Below are 27,212 nucleotides of genomic sequence, written 5' to 3' on the forward strand. Positions count from 1 at the left end.
AGGGGATTAGAGAGACTGAATCCTTTATCGAACCATTTCAGACACTGAGAAAAGAGGTGATGCTGCAATGCATATTATGAGAAAAAAAAATTTGCTAACAAAAAACTTTTTTTTTTACTTAGGGTTTATAAGTTATTTGTTAAAAATCAAACCCGACTGTTGCACTCTATTGAACATCAAATACACTCACCTAAAGGATTATTGAACACCGTACTAATACTGTGTTTGACCCCCTTTCGCCTTCAGAGCTGCCTTAATTCCACATGGCATTGATTCAACAAGGTGCTGAAAGCATTCTTTAGAAATGTTGGCCCATATTGATAGGATAGCATCTTGCAGTTGATGGAGATTTGTGGGATGCACATCTAGGGCACGAAGCTCCCGTTCCATCACATCCCAAAGAGGCTCTATTGGGTTGAGATCTGGTGACTCTGGGGGCCATTTTAGTCTGTGAACTCATTGTCATGTTCAAGAAACCAATTTGAAATGATTCAAGCTTTGTGACATGGTGCATTATCCTGCTGGAAGTAGCCATCAGAGGATGGGGACATGGTGGTCAAAAAGGGATGGACATGGTCAGAAACAATGCTCAGGTAGGCCGTGGCATTTTAACGATGCCCAGTTGGCACTAAGGGGCCTAAAGTGTGCCAAGAAAACATCCCCCACACCATTACACCACCAGCAGCAGCCTGCACAGTGGTAACAAATCACTTAAATTGCAAATTGCTTAAATCTCCTTTCTTTCCCATTCTGACATTCAGTTTGGAGTTCAGGAGATTGTCTTGACCAGGACCACACCCCTAAATGCATTGAAGCAACTGCCATGTGATTGGTTGATTAAATAATTGCATTAATGACAAATTGAACAGGTGTTCCTAATAATCCTTTAGGTGAGTGTATTTAGATTTTATTATTTCATTATTTTATTAGATTTGATTGTATTGTATTAATAAATTATGTGACCCATACTCACTTTTATTCCTATGGTCATTTTTCCACTGTCATTTGACAATTATGTCAAAGTAAATAAGTGTCATTGTAACTGACCAAACAAAAATCCTCCAGGCTGCCCCCGTTTCATATTTCTGTGGCTGAACCCCTTACCGTTTTGCATCTGTTGTTTTCTTTTTCACTATATATTTTCTTTATTTGCCAAAAGAATAAAGAACCAGCCTACCAACACAGTGTTTGATTGCTTTCACAAGTTTGTGCTCTCTGTATCATCATTTTTAGCAACTTTGAATGTTGCCAATTTTATTAATTTATATATGAAATGTATTCAATATATAAGTTCAATATGTGAGCCGCTTACCTAATTTAATGATTATAAACCTGCCCATGAAAAGGTCTAATGTATAACTGGAGAAAACAGTCTGTTAGCATTGATCTCATCTCAATGATGTGCTCAGCAGGTTCATGCAGCTCTGTGTATGTGACCTAGATTTTTACCAAACCTGTCATATTTGTATCCACAATTAAAAGGGAGACTTTTTAAGACACATTATTATGAACTGAATGCAAGGAGGAACTTAAGTATATAACTAAACCACGAACAGGTGCACTCTGCATGAGTGTCCACGGCAACTAAAGACTGGTGGGAAACTACAACAAAGGAACACAGGAAACCGGTAAGCAGACTGAGAGAAAATAAAACCACAACTGAGCATAACTGTGACAATTGAACTGTATTATGGCAATGAGAATCTGCATTTTTTAAACATGATTTTGATAATGTCATTATAGCTGACCTGAAGGCTGCAGAAAAACAAGTCTTTTTGTTAAGGGCCCTCCTAAACTGGGCATTGGTAGCATCTACTATAATATAATATTTGCAATTTATATGTTGCTTTCAAAAAAAAAAAATTTCATCACAATACACAGATATATTTGAACAGCTGTCAGAGGAGAAGGTTGGTTTTTGTATTACAGCATCTACCAGTGAAGGATAGCTTCTCTCGATAAACAGAAAATTAGCGTTTTATGTCATTTTCAAGTCATTCAGAATTTCACTGCATATTTTTTTCTGTCACACATTCGTTTTCACCTTAACCTGTTAGATCAGAGGTGCATGTGCGTGTGAGTCAGTTTTAAGTGACAGTGAGTGTGAGGAAATTTGAGATGAGTGCGGTGAAGAGAATGATAAAACTAGAGTAGAGGGAGAAGTGAAGTGTGGCTGAGCATGTAAAGCTGCCGTCCGTGCCGTTGGATTTAAAGGTCACAAAGCCAATGGTGGCTCCCTTCACGCTGTCTGTGATCCAAGTGTTGAACTCAGAGACACGGGAAAACACCTCTGAGAAACCTTCTATGGCACAGCCAAATCTCATCCCAAAACTCGAGATCCCAGCCTGGACCCACACAGATCCCTGTTTGCACTGTATTGGACCTCCATAATCTCCCTGCAGAGGGAAGCAGAGAGCAGATAGAGAATCAAGACAAGTCAAAAAGGGTTGTTTATAGTCACCATGAACTCAATCTTTTTTATGAAGTATTGCAGTATTTATTATAAATTATTCATCCGTGTGCATTATTTTTTTATTTTTTTATTCATGTGCCTCATATTATTTAATCACAATAATTTCCATCTCTGAAAACCTGTCACTCACATGAGATCGACCAATAGCAAAACACATATTCAATCAATTCCCCATGGACAAAATCAAGTCCTGCCCTTTTTTTTATTCAAGAAGTCGTTTTAGACATACACTATATTGCCAAAAGTATTGGGACACCCCTCCAAATCATTGAATTCAGGTGTTCCAATCATTTCCATGGCCACAGGTGTATAAAATCAAGCACCTAGGCATGCAAACGCTTCTACAAACATTTGTGAAAGAATGGGTCGCTCTCAGGAGCTAGTGAAATTTCCACGGTCAACTGTTAGCAGTATTATAACAAAGTGGAAGCAATTGGGAACAACAACAACTCAGCCACGAAGTGGTAGGCCACATAACTCAATAGCTACAGATAGTGATGGCCAAATGAGGCTTTCTGAACCACTGAGGCTTTCCAGCCCATTGGTTCACCAAAAGGTTCATTTAGCCGAAGCCTCATGAAACAGTGTGCTCCCTAGTGACACCTGCTGTGCAAAGCAATGGATCGCACACAAATCTATTCATCCTGAGCAACCAAATTGTCATAGTGTGGGCACACCCTTTTTCTATTGCCTGTGTATTAAATAAAGTATTTTACTCTGCTTGTATTAACCTATGCACACACAACTCACACAAACACACAACTTTGTGTTCAACTATTCAGTAGTTCTTTGGGTTAGTGATGACAGTGAATGGCCCAAATGATTGTAAAGAAATTATTGTGTGTGCAGTGCTAATTGGGAGTGCAATAGTGCATGGAACTGGGAGGCTATACATATAATAATATATATATATATATATATATATATATATATATATATATATATATATATATATATATATATATATATATATATATATATATATATATATATATATATATATATATATATTTCTATCTGTATTGTCTTTATTGTTTGATGAAACTTTTATCTTTTGTGTGAACTTTGTAAGGTGTCCTTGAGTGTCATGAAAGGCGCCTATAAATAAAATGAATAATAATAATATATATATATATATATATATATATATATACGTATTATAGGTATTACAGCTAGATATAGGCTAATTTACTCTAATAATCTACTGAACTAATTTACTCTAATAATCTACTAAACTAAGTATAATGTAATATAATATATAATACAAGCTATGATATATAATGATAACTATGCTACTACAAACACGCTACTACTCGCTACTACGTACAACCAACACCTCAACACCAATGCAAACGCCTACTGCAAACCCCACAAGAGGCGCGAGGTTTCGAACCACTTTTATCCGGAAGCGATACTCAGAATGAAGCAATGACGTATTCAACAGAAACCGAGGCCTCGTTTGTCATCGTCACGTGATTTTCACGGAAACGATACAAGCCTCGAATCGGGGCTTCATCTGGAACGCCCCTTTTTGCTCGACACAAGCTCCGGAGCCTCGCTTCAGATGTCCCATCACTAGCTACAGACCTCTTCGTGTTGAGAGACAAACTTTGTTTGACCCAAGAACAGTGCGTAGTAGGGCTGCAACGACTACGAAAATATGTCGATGTGCTTGAAATGCGTTGACGCGTCACATTATTTACATTCATCTAGAAGAATGACGACTTCTGCTCCCGGGCATAGTGAAAATGATAATTTATCACTTAAAGCCAGACCACGATCATCAAAAGTCTGGGAATACTTTAAACAGAAGCCGAATAAAACTATGCTTTGTTCGCAGGAGCACCTTAAAAGAAAACATCTTGGGTCTCTCCGACCTCAAAGCGACGAGCCAACTGTGTAAGTATTTACAAATACTAATATATATGTATGAAAATCCACTGAAATGGTGGAAAGAAAATGAAGTAAGGTTTCCCACCTTGGGCATGCTAGCAAAGTGTTACTTGTCTGTGCCTGCAACATCAACCCCATCTGAAGGCCTTTTCTCAGTTGCCGGCAACATTGTGACTAAAAAAAGAGCAAGCCTGACTTCAAAGCATTTAGACATGGCTACATTCATACATTGCAATGCTATTTGATCTCTTGCTGACAAACAATATTGACATTTGCATATGCAGACTTTTTGTTACACTGTAAAAAAAATCAACTTGCAAATTGTTGACTCAGTTTAAAATTTGAAGTCGAGTGGACACATTTTTGACCACAATGTTGAGTTTACTTATAAAAACAATTTCACTGCACGTTTACTAATATTTTGTCCATGGAACAGAAACAAGTAAGTTGATAAAACGTAATGTTTGGATTTCTTGATGACTTCCCGTCATCACGCATGCGCAGTCTGTTGTCGCTGTACCTTGCGCGGGGTTTCCTACTTCAACCACGCTGTGGAAGGGACTGGATTTCATCTGGTTGAGGTACGTTTTCTTCCAGCTTTATGAATTAAATTAAGCACCATATATTGCACACCTTGTTTGTTAAATGTTAAAAGACTAAACTAACTCATATAAACCATGTGGTGATCAGTCAGCTTGTTAGCAATCTGTTAACATTTGAAGGTATGTATCAAAATATAGCTACATTAAGGCTGGGTGGATGATATTTTTGTGGAGATTATATAAAATATATATCACTAGATTGTCCGCGTTGTACAGTAACGTTACTAGTACTTAAAGGTAGGGTAGGTAAGAATGATCTAAAACACTTTTGTCCAAATTTGTTTAAACTTTCTTTATATGTCAATACATAATTAAAATGTAAGTACTCTGAAAAAGAGAGTATAAAAATCGAGTGACTCTAGACTTTTTAATCTGCAATAAACACCGCTCATTATTTTCGTCCGGGACGAAACAAGTGATTGGCTTGGGCGACTGTCACTCTCTCTCGCTACCATGGCTACCGCCCCTTTTGCTACAGGATCTGCCCACATGCACGCAGCCGCGCACCCGTTTGATTTGAAGAGTTCAAGAGGCTGTATTTCTGCTGGACAGGTAATCTTTCATTTTGATTATAGATTTTTTTGGTTTATGTTTTCCTGAAGCATGTATCACTAGCACACGTAGCTGCCTAATAAAGCTAACATAACATTACTTAGCATAAAGTTACAATGTTATACACTTAGCGAACCATTAGTAGAGATGATAAATACTCAAAATGCTTAGCTCAAGTTGATCGCTGCCGTGTTGAATTTCGCAAAATGTAACTTTAGATAACAAAATGCATGTGTAAAAGCTAGTACACCGCATCCAGGAACTTTTTTTTAGAACTAAGTTAGCTTTAGCTATTACCCTCTGTCTAAACTCTTTTACCATGTTCACCGGGAACTTTACCTGCACGTTTATTTCCGCCTTTGGTTTGTTTTTATATTCTCTACCTATGTTTACTGATGTTTTTATCTTGTCTCTGTGTGTGTCGTAGACACTGTGTTGTGTGTGTATTTTAAAATTTACCAGTATCGGTATTCTAGCTTGATAATATGTACTAAAAGACATATTATTTGTTTATATTCATAATGATAAAGTTAGATTTTTTTTATTACATGTGATTCTGACATGATGTCACTACATGCACTTCTTCTCCGCTCGCCTCAGGTAAATAATGCGTCTTCGAGCTGAGCGGTCGACGTAGCGCGTTCATGTGTTTTGGGGGCGTGGCTTTGGAAAGAGCCCAGAAGGAAGAAGGTGGAGTGAATGGAAATAATGAGCTGTCTTTAAAACATTCGTGAGAGGTCTACAGACACTCAATTTTTATACTTTCTTTTTCAGAGTACTTACATTTTAATTATGTATTGATATATAAAGAAATTTTAAACAAATTTGGAAAAAAAGTTTTTTAACCAATTCTTACCTACCCCACCTTTAAAGCTGCACTTTGTAACTTTTTGTGTTCAAAATGTACGAAATGTATATATTTAGCAAGTACATCTTGAATCCATTTTCCAAACTGTGTTTTTGTCTTATCCTGAATCCCTACATTAAACCTATAATAAATGTTTATATTGGGACTATTTTAGGTCAGTCAGCGGCAACGCGGAGTAGCACAGTAACTGCGGCGTGACTCGTCATAGACATAAACAGAGAGAAGTAGCTCCGAATACAATGTTCTTCCGCAAGAGGCATGCAGACCGTTTTGTTTTTATTAACCGAGCGCCAAAAGTTAAGGTTACAGATTTAACGTTATTGACACATTAGATAAGAATGAGGAAACATGCTTGAATGAGACGTGCATGATTTTAAAAATGTTAAAGACAGCATGCGATTGCTAATTTTTCGTGTTTATTGCATTGAATATGCATTGATTTGTTTTCACATTTGAGTATTCCATTTCTGTAGTAGGCCTATTTTACTACATGTTAAATTAACATACTGTAACTTTTAAAAAAAAAATATATCTTTGTTCTGTTGTATTTTGTCCTTTTTAGACAAAAAAAATCAGTGATGCACTGATAAGAATCTGGCTGATGTGCAAACAAGTGACCTTTGTTTTTGAAAGCTTAGGTGAGTTCATTATTATTATTAGGGGCCAAGCACCGAAGGTGCGAAGGCACCTATTGAAACCGTTCCCGTTCCTATTATTATTATTATTAGGGGCCAAGCACCGAAGGTGCGAAGGCACCTATTGAAACCGTTCCCGTTCTTATTATTAGGGGCCAAGCACCGAAGGTGCGAAGGCACCTATTGAAACCGTTCCCGTTCCTATTATTATTATTATTCATCTTCTTCTTCTTCTTCTTCTTCCGCCACGAAGTCTATGGCAGCCCATAGAACCGTATGGTAAAAAGTTGTGAAATTTGGCACACTAATAGAGGACAGTCTGAAATGTCACCGTAGCAAATTTGGAGTCTCAAACTCAATCCCTCTAGCGCCACCATCAGTCCAAAATTTGACTCATGTTTATGCTAATAACTTTTGAACCATAAGGGCTAGAAACAAAATTCTTTTTTCCTCTGATTCGTTGGCTCATGACAATTCGATTGCACCCTATGACGTCATTTTCCGTCATAAAAATTTTCCCGCCATTTTTAATTTTCCGAAAAACCTACTTTTACGAACTCGTCCTAGACGGTTCATCCGATTTGCACGAAAATTGAACCAGATCATCTTCAGACCATGCTGACAAAAAATCTTGCAAATCAAGTTGATTCGTCAAATCATTTGCGATAAACGCGCAAACAAATTTTACGTAGCGGTTGCAAAAACACACTTAAGGCAATATCTCCGCAACGCTTTATCGTATTCAAACCAAACTTGGTACATGTCATCACAAGCATGACTTGAGGCAACATACAGCGTTTCGGCGCAGCGCCACCTACTGGTCCGGAGATACGAAAAATTGCTATTTTTGCTTATAACTTCTGAACTGTTTGTCCAAAAATCATAAAAGTGGTCTCGTTACATTCAGGACGGCATGCCGAGTCGTCTGATATTCAATTTTACCATATCGGCCATTTTGGCTGTCGGCCATTTTGAATTTTGTCAAAAAATGCTATATTTTACAAATGCATTAGTGTATTGTTACTAAACTCGGTATGTGACTTCCTTGCTATGCCCTGAAGGTACTCAAAAAGTTTTAGGGCAGTGCCACCTTGTGGTCAAAAGATATAACAAACTTGACAAAAATGCTAATAACTTTTGATTAAATTAGCCTAGTATATTGAAACTGGTCATAATAGAGTCATTGGCTCATGCCGATTCAATTGCAACCTATGATGTCATTTTCGGTCATGATAATTTCCCCGTCATTTTTAATTTTCCAAAAAACCTACTTTTGCGAACTCGTCCTAGACGGTTTGTCCGATTTGCACAGAAATTGAACCATATCATCTTCAGACCATGCTGACAAAAAATCTTGCAAATCAAGTTGATTCGTCAAATCGTTTTTGATAAACGCGCACACAAATTTTACGTAGCGGTTGCAAAAACCCACTTAAGGCTCTATCTCCGAAACGCTTTATCGTATTCAAACCAATCTTGGTACGTGTCATCACAAGCATGACCTGAGGCAACATGCAGCGTTTCGGCCCAGCGCCACCTACTGGTCCGGAGATATAAAAAATGGCTATTTTTGCTTATAACTTTTGAACCGTTTGTCCAAAAATCATAAAAGTAGTCTCGTTAGATTCAGGACGGCATGCCGTGTCGTTTGATATTCAATTTTACCATATCGGCCATTTTGGCTCTCGGCCATTTTGAATTATGTGCTAAAATGCTATATTTTACAAACTCATTAGTCTATCGTTATGAAACTTGGTATGTGTCTTCCGCACCATGCTTTGAAGGTATTCAAAAAGTGTTGGGGCAGTGCCACCTTGTGGTCAAAGGTTATAACAAAATTTACAAAGATGCTAATAACTTTTGATTAAATTAGCTTAGTTTAATAGAACTGGTCATAATACATTCATTGGCTCATACCGATTCAATTGCACCCTATGACGTCATTTTCGGTCATGACAATTTCCCCGCCATTTTTAATTTTCCAAAAAACCTACTTTTGCGAACTCGTCCTAGACGGTTTGTCCGATTTGCACAGAAATTGAACCATATCATCTTCAGACCATGCTGACAAAAACTCTTGCAAATCAAGTTGATTTGTCTAATCGTTTTTGATAAAGGCGCACACAAATTTTGCGTAGCGGTTGCAAAAACACTCATAAGGCAATATCTCCGCAATCCTTTATCGTATTCAAACCAATCTTGGTACATGTCATCACAAGCATGACCTGAGGCAGCATGCTGCGTTTCAGCGCAGTGCCACCTACTGGTCCGGAGATACAAAGAATGGATATTTTTGCTTTTATCATTTTTTTAACCGTTTGTCCAAAAATCATAAAAGTTGTCTCGTTAGATTCAGGACTGCATGCCGAGTCGTCTGATATTTAATTTTACCATATCGGCCATTTTGGCTGTCGGCCATTTTGAATTATGTGCTAAAATACAAACGCATTAGTCTATCGTTATGAAATGTGGTATGTCTTCCGCACCATGCTTTGAAGGTACTCAAAAAGTTTTGGGGCAGTGCCACCTTGTGGTCAAAGGTTATAACAAAATTTACAAAAATGCTAATAACTTTTGATTAAATTAGCCTAGTTTAATGAAACTGGTCATAATACATTTATTGGCTCATGCCGTGAACATAGATACTAATTTTGCCATATTTGGTCAAACATCCTGTCCTCAATGTTCTTATTTGATCAAAATCTACATTTTCAAACTCATCCTAGACCGTTTGTCCGATTTCCACCAAAATCGAATCGTATCATCTTCAGACTGTGTCAACAAAAAGTTAGGGATTTTGCATCAATAGATGAAACCGTTTTTGTAAACTGCAGCGACGAATTTGAGGCATGATGCCAAAATGACTCTTGAGGCTGTATCTCTGCAATGCTTTGACATATTGGTATCAAACTTTGCATGTGTCATTGTTCTCTTATTCTGACCACACCATATCAATTTCGTAACTGCGCCAACTATTGGTCAAAAGTGATAAACCATTAACTTATATTATCAGTGACTCTATATATGATATTTCAGCCATTTTGCCTAATTTTCTTAAACTGTATAATTGTTCATTGTTGCAGTTGGTCTGACACTCTCAGACTACAATGCATTTTTCAGCCTTTTGCCTAAAATCATCTTAAAACGTGATTAATTGCTCATTGCTCCAGTTGATCTGCCACTGCCAGCCATTTTGGCATGTCTTGTCTTCTTCTTTGCGCTTGGCCCCGGTATTGCTGCTTGCAGCTATATTTATTATTCATCTTCTTCTTCTTCTTCTTCTTCTTCTTCTTCTTCTTCCGCCACGAAGTCTATGGCAGCCCATAGAACCGTATGGTAAAAAGTTGTGAAATTTGGCACACTAATAGAGGACAGTCTGAAATGTCACCGTAGCAAATTTGGAGTCTCAAACTCAATCCCTCTAGCGCCACCATCAGTCCAAAATTTGACTCATGTTTATGCTAATAACTTTTGAACCATAAGGGCTAGAAACAAAATTCTTTTTTCCTCTGATTCCTTGGCTCAAGACGATTCGATTACACCCTATGACGTCATTTTCCGTCATAAAAATTTTCCCGCCATTTTGATTTTTCCGAAAAACCTACTTTTACGAACTCGTCCTAGACGGTTCATCTGATTTGCACGAAAATTGAACCAGATCATCTTCAGACCATGCTGACAAAAAATCTTGCAAATCAAGTTGATTCGTCAAATCATTTGCGATAAACGCGCAAACAAATTTTACGTAAAGGTTGCAAAAACACTCTTAAGGCAATATCTCCGCAACGCTTTATCGTATTCAAACCAAACTTGGTACATGTCATCACAAGCATGACTTGAGGCAACATACAGCGTTTCGGCGCAGCGCCACCTACTGGTCCGGAGATACGAAAAATTGCTATTTTTGCTTATAACTTCTGAACTGTTTGTCCAAAAATCATAAAAGTGGTCTCGTTACATTCAGGACGGCATGCCGAGTCGTCTGATATTCAATTTTACCATATCGGCCATTTTGGCTGTCGGCCATTTTGAATTTTGTCAAAAAATGCTATATTTTACAAATGCATTAGTATATTGTTACTAAACTCGGTATGTGACTTCCTTGCTATGCCCTGAAGGTACTCAAAAAGTTTTAGGGCAGTGCCACCTTGTGGTCAAAAGATATAACAAACTTGACAAAAATGCTAATAACTTTTGATTAAATTAGCCTAGTATATTGAAACTGGTCATAATAGAGTCATTGGCTCATGCCGATTCAATTGCAACCTATGATGTCATTTTCGGTCATGATAATTTCCCCGCCATTTTTAATTTTCAAAAAAACCTACTTTTACGAACTCGTCCTAGACGGTTTGTCCGATTTGCACGAAAATTGAACCAGATCATCTTCAGACCATGCTGACAAAAAATCTTGCAAATCAAGTTGATTTGTCAAATCGTTTTCGATAAACGCGCACACAAATTTTGCGTAGCGGTTGCAAAAAAACTCATAAGCCTATATCTCCACAACGCTTTATCGTATTCAAACCAATCTTGGTATATGTCATCACAAGCATGACCTGAAGCAACATGCAGCGTTTCGGCGCAGCGCCACCTACTGGTCCGGAGATACAAAAAATGGCTATTTTTGCTTATAACTTTTGAACTGTTTGTCCAAAAATCATGTCTTCCGCACCATGCTTTGAAGGTACTCAAAAAGTTTTGGGGTAGTGCCACCTTGTGGTCAAAGGTTATAACAAAATTTACAAAAATGCTAATAACTTTTGATTAAATTAGCCTAGTTTAATGAAACGGGTCAAAATACATTTATTGGCTCATGCCAAGAATATAGATACTAATTTTGCCATATTTGGTCAAACATACTGTCCTCAATGTTCTTATTTGATCAAAATCTACTTTTTCAAACTCATCCTAGACCGGTTGTCCAATTTCCACCAAAATCGAATCGTATCATCTTCAGACTGTGTCAACAAAAAGTTAGGGATTTTGCATCAATAGATGAAACCGTTTTTGTAAACCGCAGCGACGAAGTTGAGGCATGATGCCAAAATGACTCTTGAGGCTGTATCTCTGCAATGCTTTGACATATTGGCATCAAACTTTGCATGTGTCATTGTTCCCTTATTCTGACTACACCACATCAATTTCGTAACTGTGCCACCTATTGGTCAAAAGTGATAAACCATTAACTTATATTATCAGTGAATCTTTATATAATATATCAGCCATTTTGCCTAAAATCATCTTAAAACGTGATTAATTGCTTATTGCTCCAGTTGATCTGACACTGCCAGCCATTTTGGCATGTCTTGTCTTCTTCTTTGCGCTTGGCCCCGGTATTGCTGCTTGCAGCTATATTTAGGGGCCAAGCACCGAAGGTGCGAAGGCACCTATTGAAACCGTTCCCGTTCTTATTATTATTATTCATCTTCTTCTTCTTCTTCTTCTTCCGCCACGAAGTCTATGGCAGCCCATAGAACCGTATGGTAAAAAGTTGTGAAATTTGTCACACTAATAGAGGACAGTCTGAAATGTCACCGTAGCAAATTTGGAGTCTCTAACTCAATCCCTCTAGCGCCACCATCAGTCCAAAATTTGACTCATGTTTATGCTAATAACTTTTGAACCATAAGGTCTAGAAACAAAATTATTTTATCCTCTGATTCCTTGGCTCAAGACGATTCGATTGCACCCTATGACGTCATTTTCCGTCATAAAAATTTTCCCGCCATTTTGAATTTTCCGAAAAACCTACTTTTACGAACTCGTCCTAGACGGTTCATCCGATTTGCACGAAAATTGAACCAGATCATCTTCAGACCATGCTGACAAAAAATCTTGCAAATCAAGTTGATTCGTCAAATCATTTGCGATAAACTCGCAAACAAATTTTACGTAGCGGTTGCAAAAACACACTTAAGGCAATATCTCTGCAACGCTTTATCGTATTCAAACCAAACTTGGTACATGTCATCACAAGCATGACTTGAGGCAACATACAGCGTTTCGGCGCAGCGCCATCTACTGGTCCGGAGATACGAAAAATTGCTATTTTTGCTTATAACTTCTGAACTGTTTGTCCAAAAATCATAAAAGTGGTCTCGTTACATTGAGGACGGCATGCCGAGTCGTCTGATATTCAATTTTACCATATCGGCCATTTTGGCTGTCGGCCATTTTGAATTTTGTCAAAAAATGCTATATTTTACAAATGCATTAGTATATTGTTACTAAACTCGGTATGTGACTTCCTTGCTATGCCCTGAAGGTACTCAAAAAGCTTTAGGGCAGTGCCACCTTGTGGTCAAAAGATATAACAAACTTGACAAAAATGCTAATAACTTTTGATTAAATTAGCCTAGTATATTGAAACTGGTCATAATAGAGTCATTGGCTCATGCCGATTCAATTGCAACCTATGATGTCATTTTCGGTCATGATAATTTCCCCGCCATTTTTATTTTTCCAAAAAACCTACTTTTACGAACTCGTCCTAGACGGTTTGTCCGATTTGCACGAAAATTGAACCATATCATCTTCAGACCATGGTGACAAAAAATCTTGCAAATCAAGTTGATTTGTCAAATCGTTTTCGATAAACGCGCACACAAATTTTGCGTAGCGGTTGCAAAAACACTCATAAGCCTATATCTCCACAACGCTTTATCGTATTCAAATCAATCTTGGTATATGTCATCACAAGCATGACCTGAAGCAACATGCTGCGTTTCGGCGCAGCGCCACCTACTGGTCCGGAGATACAAAAAATGGCTATTTTTGCTTATAACTTTTGAACTGTTTGTCCAAAAATCATGTCTTCCGCACCATGCTTTGAAGGTACTCAAAACGTTTTGGGGCAGTGCCACCTTGTGGTCAGAGGTTATAACAAAATTTACAAACATGCTAATAACTTTTGATTAAATTAGCCTAGTTTAATGAAACTGGTCATAATACAATCATTGGCTCATGCCGAGAACAGAGATATTAATTTTTCCATATTTGGTCAAACATCCTGTCCTCAATGTTCTTATTTGATCAAAACCTACTTTTTCAAACTCATCCTAGACCGTTTGTCCAATTTCCACCAAAATCGAATCGTATCATCTTCAGACTGTGTCAACAAAAAGTTAGGGATTTTGCATCAATAGATGAAACCGTTTTTGTAAACCGCAGCGACGAAGTTGAGCCATTATGCCAAAATTACTCTTGAGGCTGTATCTCTGCAATGCTTTGACATATTGGCATCAAACTTTGCATGTGTCATTGTTCCCTTATTCTGACCACACCACATCAATTTCGTATCTGTGCCACCTATTGGTCAAAAGTGATAAACCATTAACTTACATTATCAGTGACTCAATATATGATATTTCAGCCATTTTGCCTAATCTTCTTAAACTGTATAATTGTTAATTGTTGCAGTTGGTCTGACACTCTCAGACTACAATGCATTTTCAGCCTTTTGCTTAAAATCATCTTAAAACGTGATTAATTGCTCATTGCTCCAGTTGATCTGACACTGCCAGCCATTTTGGCATGTCTTGTCTTCTTCTTTGCGCTTGGCCCCGGTATTGCTGCTTGCAGCTATATTTCATCTTCTTCTTCTTCCGCCACGAAGTCTATGGCAGCCCATAGAACCGTATGGTAAAAAGTTATGAAATTTGGCACACTAATAGAGGACAGTCTGAAATATCACCGTAGCAAATTTGGAGTCTCAAACTCAATCCCTCTAGCGCCACCATCAGTCCAAAATTTGACTCATGTTTATGCTAATAACTTTTGAACCATAAGGGCTAGAAACGAAATTCTTTTTTCCTCTGATTCCTTGGCTCAAGACATTTCGATTGCACCCTATGACGTCATTTTCCGTCATAATAATTTTCCCGCCATTTTTAATTAACCGAAAAACCTACTTTTGCGAACTCGTCCTAGACGGTTCATCCGATTTGCACGAAAATTGAACCAGATCATCTTCAGACCATGCTGACAAAAAATCTTGCAAATCAAGTTGATTCGTCAAATCATTTGCGATAAACGCGCAAACAAATTTTATGTAGCGGTTGCAAAAGCACTCTTAAGGCAATATCTCCGCAACGCTTTATCGTTTTTTAACCAAACTTGGTACATGTCATCACAAGCATGACTTGAGGCAACATGCAGTGTTTCGGCGCAGCGCCACCTACTGGTCCGGAGATACAAAAAATGGCTGTTTTTGCTTATAACTTTTGAACCGTTTGTCCAAAAATCATAAAAGTGGTCTCGTTAGATTCAGGACGGCATGCCGAGTCGTCTGATATTCAATTTTACCATATCGCCCATTTTGGCTGTCGGCCATTTTGAATTATGTGCTAAAATGCTATATTTTACAAATGCATTAGTGTATTGTTACTAAACTCGGTATGTGACTTCCACTCCATGCCCTGAAGGTACTCAAAAAGTTTTGGGGCAGTGCCACCTTGTGGTCAAAAGTTATAACAAACTTGACAAAAATGCTAATAACTTTTGATTTAATTAGCTTAGTATAATGAAACTGGTCATAATACATTCATTGGCTCATGCCGATTCAATTGCATCCTATGACGTCATTTTCGGTCATGATAATTTCCCCGCCATATTTAATTTTCCAAAAAACCTACTTTTGCGAACTCGTCCTAGACGGTTTGTCCGATTTGCACGAAAATTGAACCAGATCATCTTCAGACCATGCTGACAATAAATCTTGCAAATCAAGTTGATTCGTCAAATCGTTTTTGATAAACGTGCACACAAATTTTACGTAGCGGTTGCAAAAACACTCATAAGGCTATATCTCTACAATGCTTTATCGTATTCAATCCAAACTTGGTACATGTCATCACAAGCATGACTTGAGGCAACATGCAGTGTTTCGGCGCAGCGCCACCTACTGGTCCGGAGATACAAAAAATGGCTGTTTTTGCTTATAACTTTTGAACTGTTTGTCCAAAAATCATATCTTCCGCACCATGCTTTGAAGGTACTCAAAACGTTTTGGGGCAGTGCCACCTTGTGGTCAGAGGTTATAACAAAATTTACAAACATGCTAATAACTTTTGATTAAATTAGCCTAGTTTAATGAAACTGGTCATAATACAGTCATTGGCTCATGCCGAGAACAGAGATACTATTTTTTCCATATTTGGTCAAACATCCTGTCCTCAATGTTCTTATTTGATCAAAACCTACTTTTTCAAACTCATCCTAGACCGTTTGTCCAATTTCCACCAAAATCGAATCGTATCATCTTCAGACTGTGTCAACAAAAAGTTAGGGATTTTGCATCAATAGATGAAACCGTTTTTGTAAACCGCAACGACGAAGTTGAGCCATTATGCCAAAATGACTCTTGAGGCTGTATCTCTGCAATGCTTTGACATATTGGCATCAAACTTTGCATGTGTCATTGTTCCCTTATTCTGACCACACCACATCAATTTCGTATCTGTGCCACCTATTGGTCAAAAGTGATAAACCATTAACTTACATTATCAGTGACTCAATATATGATATTTCAGCCATTTTGCCTAATCTTCTTAAACTGTATAATTGTTAATTGTTGCAGTTGGTCTGACACTCTCAGACTACAATGCATTTTCAGCCTTTTGCTTCAAATCATCTTAAAACGTGATTAATTGCTCATTGCTCCTGTTGATCTGACACTGCCAGCCATTTTGGCATGTCTTGTCTTCTTCTTTGCGCTTGGCCCCGGTATTGCTGCTTGCAGCTATATTTATTATTATTATTATTATTATTATTTTTAATTAAATTAACTCGTGTACACTTAATTCTTACTGTTTTAACAGGGTCTGTGCTGAGTATTACAGGAGAGCACCTTTTTCCCTTTGTTGGATGAATACACATCTAGTTGTACAGAGTATGGAGATGAGAAGATCCTACTAGACCAACTTGTACATCAGGTAATTATTTAGCATGTGATGATATATCTTTGGTTAAAGGTTGAATGGTGTCATCTCTCTGTCAAGCTAAGTCCCATGCTTCTCTTTGGATATAACATGTCATGCATATAATTTGTTCCATATTTGTTTTTCTGTCTTTCAGACACAGACACTCCAATGTGCTTGCTCAAAGAAAGGCCACAACTCTCAGATGTCTACCTTTGTTTATGAGGGAAAAGTTTGGAAACATCCTGAGGACTTGCCTGGTAAGAAGATGTGTGTCATCAGCATATACACTCATGCCTGAGATACTTCACCTGTTTATCAGGTCCTGTTAGGTGTACAAAACGTATTATCTGCTCTCTGTCAGCCAAGAGGCAAAGGAAAGAGAAGAAAGCAGGGGACAAAGTCATCGTAGTTGAAACTTTCTCAGTGATCAGTTTGACTTCATCTGACAGCACAAATTCAACAAGTTGTTGAACCGTTGTATCAGCATTGTAATTACATCAATGCTTCTAACAGCACAGGTGCAGGTGTGGCAATGTTTGGGCTTGGGAAAATTATTCTGTTTATCAGTTTTAGTTCGATGGATGAATTTGAACAAGCTTAAAGGGATAGTTCACCCAAAAATGAAAATTAGACCATGATTTACTCACCCTCAAGTCATCATAGGTTTATATGACATTCTTCTTTCAGACGAATAAAATCGGAGTTAAATAAAAAATGTCCTGGCTCTTCAAAGCTTTATAATGGCAGTGAATTGTGGTTTCTGTTTTGAAGTAAAAGTGCATCTCTCCATCATATAACTGCTCCACACAGCTCCGGGGGTTAATAAAGGCCTCCTGAAGCAAAGTGGTGCGCTTGTGTAAGAAAAATATCCATATTTAAAACTTTATAGGCTAAAATAACTAGCTTCCAGCGGTCAGTGGTACGCAAGTCGGCTTGCGCTAAAAGAGTAACGCCTGATGCGATGTATAAGAGTCGCAAGCTTTGACGCCTCTCATGGATAGGGCTGGGCAACAAACTCGAGCCTCTCTTCTCTTATATCAAAATCCATTTCTCTTTAAAAATTCAAATTTTAGTCTCTAATTCATGACCGGTGTTTTGTTTTGCTCTATCCTCTGCGCTTCTGTGTTCGTCAATGTAGTAAAGTTAGTTTGTGTGGGAAGAAGGAGGTGGGAACCGGCGAACGTTCAACACCCTTTAATAAAATAAATGAACACCAAAAGGAAAGTAAAAGTGGCATTCCCTCACAGACGACTGCCGCGCACACACATGACAAAACGTAAACAAAACACAAATTATAATCCAGGCCTGGTCCTCTCTCGTCCTTCACTGTCGTCGCTCCTCCTTTATACTCCCGTCACTCCTCCGTGAGACACGAGGCCGACGGCACGCAGTTGGCGCTCATCACTAATGACCGCGGCCTCGTCCCGCTCTCACGGTCCCTCAGCCTCGCTGCTCGCCACAGTCAATACGCATGCTTCAAGGGTAACTCTTTCACCGTAAGTCAACTTGCGTACCACTGACCACCGAAAGCTAGTTATTTTAGTCTTTAAAGTTTTAAATATGGATATTTTTCTTACACAAACATGCCACTTTGCTTCAGAAGGCCTTTATTAACCCCCCGGAGCCGTGTGGAGCAGTTACAGTATATGATGGATAGACAACCATTCACTGCCATTATAAAGCTTGGAATTTTTTTTATATAACTCATATTACACCTAGGATGACTTGAGGGTGAATAAATCATGGTCTAATTTTCATTTTTTAAGTGAACTAACCCTTTAAAATCATGGCCACCTTTACTTTCCAAATAAAGTTACATGAGCACATGTTTAGGACCACTGTGATCCCACGGAATTTAATAAAAAATTGGTTTTGACCCTAATTGTAAGCTTATTTCTATTGCAGGACACAGAGCCAGAAGACATTCACATGGGGAGAAGCTGAGGATCTTAACCATCATTTGAAGATGATGCCACCATCCACTCAAACCCAAATATAAGGTGCCTCTCTGTAGTACTAAGAGCAGATTAGGCCAGATAATGTGCAATACCTTTGCTGCAGTTGTTACTCCCCTCTTTGGCTTCATTTAAACCAACAATGTGAACTATCCTAAAGAATTTTTTCAAGTGTTTATTGTTCACCCCAAGTGCTCCGCAAGAGTCCGGTCCTTCAAAAAAATTTCAAGTAGCTGTACTCTATATGGATAATCATAGGGTTGAGCATTTATTTATTTCAGTTTGTACTCTAATTTAGAGCATAGTCTTTTTTTAAATAAATATTGTAGAGTGGAGTAGAACTTCATCACCTTCTAATACATGTACCTCATGCAAAAAAAATTACTGTTTTGCAGAATTGTCAATAAATAATTTCTATAATGATGGAAATGTATTTTGTATTGTGTTGTAATTACAGTATGGTTTGTACTTCCTGCATTTGGATTCTTAATGTGAGGGCTATACAAGTATCTGGGTGAGATATTTGGAGAAAGTTGAATTAGAAAGTTGCATCAACTTGTAAAAAATAGAAAGTTGAATCAACTTGTAAAAATAGAAAGTTGAATCAACTTGTAAAAATAAAAAGTTGAGTTAACTTAAAAAAATAAAGCAACCAGCTACACAGCTTTTTTGAGTTTACTGAACTTCAGGACCTCTGTAGTTGTGCGTACTTGTTTCTTTGAGTTGGACTGGTAGTTAGGTGAACTCACTTAAGAAGGTGTAATTAACTTAAATAAGTTTAGTGAACTTTCAAAAATGATTTGGCACAACTTCAACCACTGAAGTTGAGTAATCTCAAAAATGCTTTGCAGCTGGTTGCTTTATTTTTTTAAGTTAACTCAACTTTTTATTTTTTACAGTGTAGTTTATCTGCCTCTTTTTGAAATGTTACTCGAACTGAGTGAAGTTAGGCCTACTGAAATTAACACAGGCCCTTTTTTGTACTGTTTATGTTGGGCAGTATTTTTGTTGGACTTCTTTAAACTACATGTTGCATTTCAGGCCCTGGCGTGTTTTTTCTGATTTAATTCTGGCACTTTATTTTTTATAATGGGAAATTTCAAATAAGTTGAAGTATTTATTAGAAAATTATTTAATAAAAGTTTGTTATACTAATGGTAGAAGTTGTACTAATTTATTTGAAAGTTAGGCAAAGGATTAATAAAATAATCTGTAAAAAATAATTGTTAGATTAGTCGACTAATAAAAAAATAATCGATAGATTAAGCGACAAAACCAAAAAGTCGTTTGCTGCAGCCTTAGTGCGTAGAGAGCTTCATGAAATGTTTCCATGACCAAGCAACTGAATCCAAGCCTTAAATCACCAAGTGCAATGCAAAGCGTGGGATGCAGTGGTGTAAAGCACTACGCTACTGGACTCTAGAGCAGTGGAGACGTGTTCTCTGGAGTGACCAATCACGCTTTTCTGTCTGGCAATCCGATGGACGAGTCTAGGTTTGGCGGTTGCCAGGAGAACGGTACTTGCCTGACTGCATTGTGCCACGTGTAAAGTTTGGTGGAGAGGGGATTATGGTGTGGGGTTGTTTTTCAGGGATTGGGCTTGGCCCCTTAGTTCCAGTGAAAGGAACAGCATACCAAGACATTTTGGACAATTTCATGCTCCAAACTTTGTGGGAACATTTTGGGGATGGCCCATAAAAGGTCCATAAAGACATGGATGAGCGAGTTTGGTGTGGAGGAACTTGACTGGTCTGCACAGAGTCCTGACCTAAACCCGATTGAACACCTTTGGGATGAATTGGAGCGAAGACTGTGAGCCAGGCCTTCTCGTCCAACATCAGTGCCTGACCTCACAAATGCACTTCTAGTAGAATGGTCAAAAATTCCCATAAACACACTCCTAAACCTTGTGGAAAGCCTTCCCAGAAGAGTTGAAGCTGTTAAAGCTGCAAAGGGTGGGGCAACTCCATATTAAACCCTACAGATTAAGAATATGATGTCATTAAAGTTCATGTGCATGTAAAGGCAGGCGTCCCAAAACTGTTGGCAATATAGTGTATGTTACAATAAGGAAGAAAAGACTATCGTAACTTCTGTTTCATGCCAACCCTATGGCTTCAGAAGACATAATTTACTACACAACTTTACAATTTGTAATGAATGTTATATGGACTACTTTCAAGATACTTTTATGATGCTATTTCTCATTTTCAAGCTTGATAGTCCCAGTCCTCATTATATAAACAATATACTGTAAAAATATATAAATATATTAAAAGAGTGCCCAGAATATTCTTAGAAAATTTAATGACAGAATTTTCCTTTTTTGTTTGACTCACCTGACAGATTCCTTTACTCGTTCTTCCTGCACAAATCATCTGTGGTGTGATTGTAATATCAATTGGCTTATACTGGCAGCTACATTGTGAGCTGCCCACAACTGGGATTTCCACCTCCTGCAGAGTCTGGGGAGCAGGCAAAGCCTCTGTCATACACAGAGACAGTGTTTGTGTGTTAATTACATGTTTACCCTTCTTTAAAAAAAATGCATATCCAGCCTAAACTGGTTGGCAACCTGGTAATAGCTAACTAACTAAAAACCAGTTGAACACCAGCTTGATCCAGCTAAAACCAAAATCGGAAACACCATTAATGGAAAATTGTTCCACCTCCACACTAAAACATTAAATGGATTGTTCACGCAAAACTGTAAGACCAAACCTGTAAGACTTTCGTTTATCTTCTGAACACAAAGGAAGATCATTTTTATTAAATATGTGAGATTTCTGTTCTCTCCATTGAAAGCTACGCTACTGACATTTGACGCTTCAAAAAGTTAAGGGGGTGGATTGGGGGTCTGTTAAGAAAATGTTTCACTGAATCGTTCATTGAAGAGATGCGTTGAATCATTAATTCAAAAAGATTTTAAATATTCATTCAAATTCATTATATATATTTTTAAATAGACTGCAGCAGTTATCCCTTTGTCAGAACCTCTGTTAGAGATTACATTTTATTTGTTTAGCTGTCTATGATTACAATAATTTACAAGCTAAAATAAAATAAAGTAAATATTAGTTGAAAACTAACACTGCATCAAATACATATCTTTAAGTCATGAATTACTAGTTTTAGGACACTCACGGTTTTTGCCAATGATTCTCCAACCCGTAGCCCAGCAGGTTGTGGCATTGTGAAAGACACTTTCTTTAGATGCCAGACAGACCGGACGAATGTATTGAGTGAAGTTCACAGGTTGACTCAGTTTCATCAGGGAGATGTCATTATTCGAAAGGAAGACGTTGTACTTTGGATGGACAAGGATGGACTGAATACTGACTTCCACTTCATTTGCGTTGGGAAGCAACGTGCTCTGGTTTTGTCTTCCCAAGTACAATGTCCATCTGTCGATGTTAGTACTGTTGTAAAAGAGAGTTCGAAAAAGAAGTTTCAGTAAATTACCTTATGGAAACATAGTTTAAAAGTTAAGCTGCGAAAGATTTAAAAGTCATAAAGCAGCCCTTACGAATAGATGCAGTGAGCAGCCGTCATCACCCACTGGTTGTGGATCAGGGTTCCTCCACAGATGTGTCTGCCATCGTAATGTATACTGACCTGCCAGGGCCAGTTACCTGCAGGAGCATCTGTACCGCCCACAATACGTGTATTCAGGGGAGCTACACCACAATCTGTAGACAATAAATTATATGTCACAAATCTGCACAACTAATCGAATAAAACCCAAATCATGATAAGACTGCTGTTTAAATATGTGTATAGATTGTTTCAGAGTGAAACCCAACAGCTCATTATTATGTTCCCATTGTAATGAGAAGCACTTGTCGGAAAAATAAATGAGAACTCCCTGTGGTTTGCCGTCAAAATAAAAGTTAATACAATCATATATATTAGTATTGTATTTCTACAGGTGTAATGTAAAATAAAAATAATACTTCTGATTAATACTTCTAAAAATCCTATTTTCCTTAACGACTATTTTTTATTGTACAGTGAAATGATGCAGTCATTTTTACATTTTCATTTAGTACTATTAGTAATAATAATAATACATTAATTATTGAATTAATAATTAAATGAATTAGCAAATATTGGGGCCAAACACAAAAATCATGATGAGTTAAGGCCCGTTCACACCAAGAAAAATAACTATTAAGATAACTATAACGATAACTATATTCGCGTCCACACCAATGAACGATAACGGTCTGTTTATTCTAAGCTCGCATGTTTATTTTAGTCTTCACTTTTTCTACTTCTGTGCATTATTCTAGAACGGTTCGGATTATCAAAAAGCTTTTAATAACTTTTTGCTAGCAAGATGAGCTGAGGCAAATTTGGTGAATTCGGTTTTTCAAAAAATTCTAAATGAACAGAATTACATCATAGTATTGTAACGAATGTAGCAATTATGGACGCAGACATATAGATGAGTTAATCTTCCAATGATTCGATCAAATTAACATCCTTTTCAACAAAGCACAATTCAGCTCCAGATCTCCCGGAAATCGACCATCGATCACGAGGGAGATGGGGGCTCGATTCTGCCCGGAGCTACCAGTTATAGTTAATAATTAACTGACTTCCTATGGACTCGAAACTCAAGTTATCGAGGAAGGACAGAGGACTTTTGTGTTCACAAGACAAAGAAACAAACCAGATCTCTGTCTTTGCATGACCAGTAAAAGAACTCCACGTGACAGCTAAAACTCCGAGCAAGCTCACAGAAACTGTTAGCTTATGGAGTGCACCAAATAACTGATTATTGGACTTTCATGCAAATAGCCTTCGACATAGCTTGTTAGTGTGTTTACAACTGATACACGTGACTATTATGCATGTACATTACTCCCAATTCATGCAATTATGTAACTATTGAATGAGTGGATGAAAAAGCATCGTGTTTGGTACCGGTGCGTCCGTATGGGTATAATCCAACAGATGAGCTGAATGATATCTTTATAGAATTGATCATGTCCTTATAGTAAGAAATTAGGTCTAAATTTACTCTCTGCTTAAGAGCAGGAAACTAAATTCTATAGTTAACCCAATTTTGTGGGAGGGGTGGAGACACAGTCACCCCTGAAGCCTAATTGGCCAGAACCCATCCAGGGGATGGGCAAATGTTTGAGTTTAATCTCAGAACACGAACGAAGAGTTCAGTTCCGTGCAGTTCTGTACAGTTCAGACCAGAAGCAGTGCAGAGTTCAGCTCAAGTTCGGTTCCAGTTCGGTTCGAGCTGGTTCGCGGCCTGTTCGCAGTTCAGAGATGAGCTAAGTCCTAGCAGTTTGACCAGAGTGAGTTCTGAACGGAGAGCTCCCAGGAGACGATCTGACGATCGTGACAGACCAATACAGAGAAAATGGGTTAACAACGATTTCATTCAGGCCATCTGCTTTTCTCTCACTTTCCTTTCTTTTACTTAAAGTTTATTTTATTTCCGTTAAGTCTCGGGTTCTGTTAAGTTTCGCCGCAAAAGTCTCTCAACAACGAGTTTATAACAGCGCGCTCCAACTTCAAACAACGCCCACAAGACTTTCATCCAGCCGCCAACACGCCACGTGGTTGGCTTCCCCAGACGTCGACCAGACCTTCAGCGAATCAAAGATCCGGGAAAATCCCTGTCCAGCCAGGAAAAGGGAATCCCCCTTGTCAGACGACACGCGAAACACAAACGCAAGTAACGCCTTTTTGATTCCAAGCTGAACTGGTGCATTAGATCAAATGTAATAACCCTGCCTAAGAAACGATAGGAGGTTAAATTACTGATCAATGGTTTCTTCAGGTCATGTTTCATAAATGCATAGATTGCTTAGGATTTCATAATTTCTCTCTCTTAGAACTTATTCTTTCCTCACCTTCTTCCTTTCTGCAACGTGTGAATGTGCAAGCGTGTGTGTTTATGTTAGATATTAGTTTGATGTGTTAGATTAATCAATAAAGTTCCGTTTGTATTCAAAGATAACTGTTCTTGTGTTATGTGCTTATCAATTTAATGTCTTGAACTGCCGATCTAAGTTACCTGGCTGTTAAATAGTGTTTCACTATTGTTCGGATATTAATATCCGCTGCAGAGTTGATATTTACGGCCCATTCTAATGAACGCTAGAAGAGTCATTTGCTCGGCTGTAAAATAGACTCTCAAAATTCCCTATGAATTCATTAAATTCATTCATTTGAGCTAGATATACATGTTTCCCTTTAACAGAGCCCCCTTTAAGTTCTTACATATCAGCGGACGAATAAGTTAAGGGGTAAACATTAATTCTGAATTATTTATAATATATAGTGTCATTCGAGTCTTTCATTTTAATTCAGTTCCCCGTTGAGTTATTATTTTATCTGACTCATAGTCGCTATACAGTATTCAATCAAATAGTCTTGATCCAAGGAATCAGAGGGAAATAAATGTGTTTCTTGCACTTACAGTTCAAATGTTATAGGCATAAATGTAAGTGCAACCTTGACAGTCAGACCAAATTTCCTCTATCTGTGTCATAATGTCATAATTTCCTGCAAGCAGTTCTATGGGCTCAAGTGTGCTAATTCAGAGGCTGCATCCTTCGAAGGACTGGGACTTCAAAGGCCACACCTTCAAAGACCGTGAAGGATGGACAGAGCATTGTTAAATGGGATGGTCTAGCCCAGGGGTTTTCAGACTTTAAAGATAAATAGTAAGTGTGACATTATAAATACAACATATTGTTTCCCAACTTAAATTGGCTATACTTAATGTTGGATGTATAAACCTGAAGAACATTTTTCAATGAAAAATTATTTGTATAAGCAACTTTCACAATAAATGTGTGTAAGCAGCTGACGCACTGCGTTAAGAATACTACCTTACAACCGCAGTGAGCGAGACAAAGGGGCTATAGTGAGAAAAACTCACCAGAAAGACACAAAGCAAACATACAATTCTGGAAAGTATGTATACAACAAGAAACATTTCAAATTAAACAGTTAGAATGTTTGGTAGACTTTAACCATTTTGTCTTTTTATTCTCTGAAAATTTCTGGGGACCCCATGGAACCTTCTGGAGGACCCCTGGTTTGAAAACCCTGGTCTAGCCTACGGAGAACTGTTATTGTCGCTTAGCAACTGTGACAGCTGCCGCTGATGAGAGACAACATTTACTGGACTTTTTTGAAAGTTATATTAAACTGTCTGAAAACAACGGTCTAAATATGTTCACTATATGGTCCATATCTGTATATAATAAACATTTGAACCGCTTTTTAGAGTTTTTTTTTTTTTTTTTTTTGCTTCATTAGATAAGTTGGAGGCCGCATTTGAAGAGCCTTCGATTGTGACAGGCTTTGTGGCACCGCGGTGATGCAATTGGCCTTCAAATGCGGCCTTCGAAGGATGCAGCCTCTGAATTGGGACGCAGTAATAGACTCAATAGGAGAAGAAGAATAAAAACAAGAAAAAAAATGATAAAATGGTATAATTATTATTTTAGCCATATTGATATATAATCACAAAATTCTGGCCAAACGGTGCAGCCCTACAAACAAGCACAGCAAACTTTTTTTTTAATCACATTTAAATCATACTCACAATTTGTAATCAGAAAATTGCAATTAAATTCTCCCCCCAAATCGTGCAGCCCTATTAGCACAATATAACTTGTGATTTATCGTGTGCTGCTCTTACCGTATGTCTGTGAATTTGAGCCTGCAGAGAAAAGAGCAGAAAATATGATGTTTTGATATTCATGGAAAACAAAATAGTGATTAAGAAAATGGTTTTCCATAGTGAATCTTCACTCACATTAACATCTGACTAGGCAAACACACACATACTGTATATACTCATGATCAAACTTACCCTCCATCATGACTATAAAGCTGAGCAAGATCACTGACAACTCCATGGCTGAAGTGAAATGCTGTGATAGAGATGTTGAAAGAGATGTGTCTTACCTCTTTTATTCTCTTTAAATACCCTCTGTGTGACGTGTCTTTCTGGTCAATAAGAAGTAGACAAACATTTAATAATAAAACAGGTTTGACTCGTCTTATTCCTTGTAGTAAATGAAAGTATGCATGATGGTGACGTCAGTATAGCTAAAACACAACCTATTTTCTTTTAAAACACAATTAAGAGTTTGGTTTCAGATGATTTGATGATATTCAATTTAATATATTCAGTTTTTCCTTTATATGAGAGCATCTTTACTGGTTGTGATGGAAATAAAGCCACAACTGAAATCAGTTGAATTTGTGCAATATGTACAGCCCATTAGTCTCATTACAGCAATAACACATTGTTCTCTCTAAATGTATT

At 37.8% G+C, this 27,212-nt stretch overlaps 1 protein-coding gene across 1 annotated transcript; it reads right to left on the reverse strand.

Annotated features, from left to right (window-relative positions):
• Window positions 1-1,671: 1,671 nt before the first annotated feature.
• LOC307117000 (chymotrypsin-like protease CTRL-1) lies at window positions 1,672-26,839 on the reverse strand. Its single transcript, XM_079801638.1, has 5 exons — window positions 26,729-26,839; window positions 22,428-22,590; window positions 22,046-22,320; window positions 21,241-21,386; window positions 1,672-2,396 (listed from the first exon to the last, which is right to left on the reverse strand). Exons 1-5 carry the CDS (start codon window positions 26,739-26,741, stop codon window positions 2,088-2,090), a joined length of 906 nt encoding a protein of 301 aa, XP_079657764.1. The 5' UTR covers window positions 26,742-26,839; the 3' UTR covers window positions 1,672-2,087.
• Window positions 26,840-27,212: the final 373 nt, after the last annotated feature.

Source organism: Gobio gobio (genome assembly GCF_949357685.1).
Source record: "Gobio gobio genome assembly, chromosome: 20".
Taxonomy (NCBI): domain Eukaryota; kingdom Metazoa; phylum Chordata; class Actinopteri; order Cypriniformes; family Gobionidae; genus Gobio; species Gobio gobio.

What these genes read in the sequence shown, in the direction of transcription:
- LOC307117000 (XM_079801638.1), bottom strand. An exon ending in GCTGCTCACTGCATCTATTC is followed by an intron (nt 22,321 to 22,427) that starts GTAAGGGCTGCT and finishes CTTTTACAACAG; the next exon opens with TACTAACATCGACAGATGGA. An exon ending in GAGAATCATTGGCAAAAACC is followed by an intron (nt 21,387 to 22,045) that starts GTGAGTGTCCTA and finishes TGTGTATGACAG; the next exon opens with AGGCTTTGCCTGCTCCCCAG.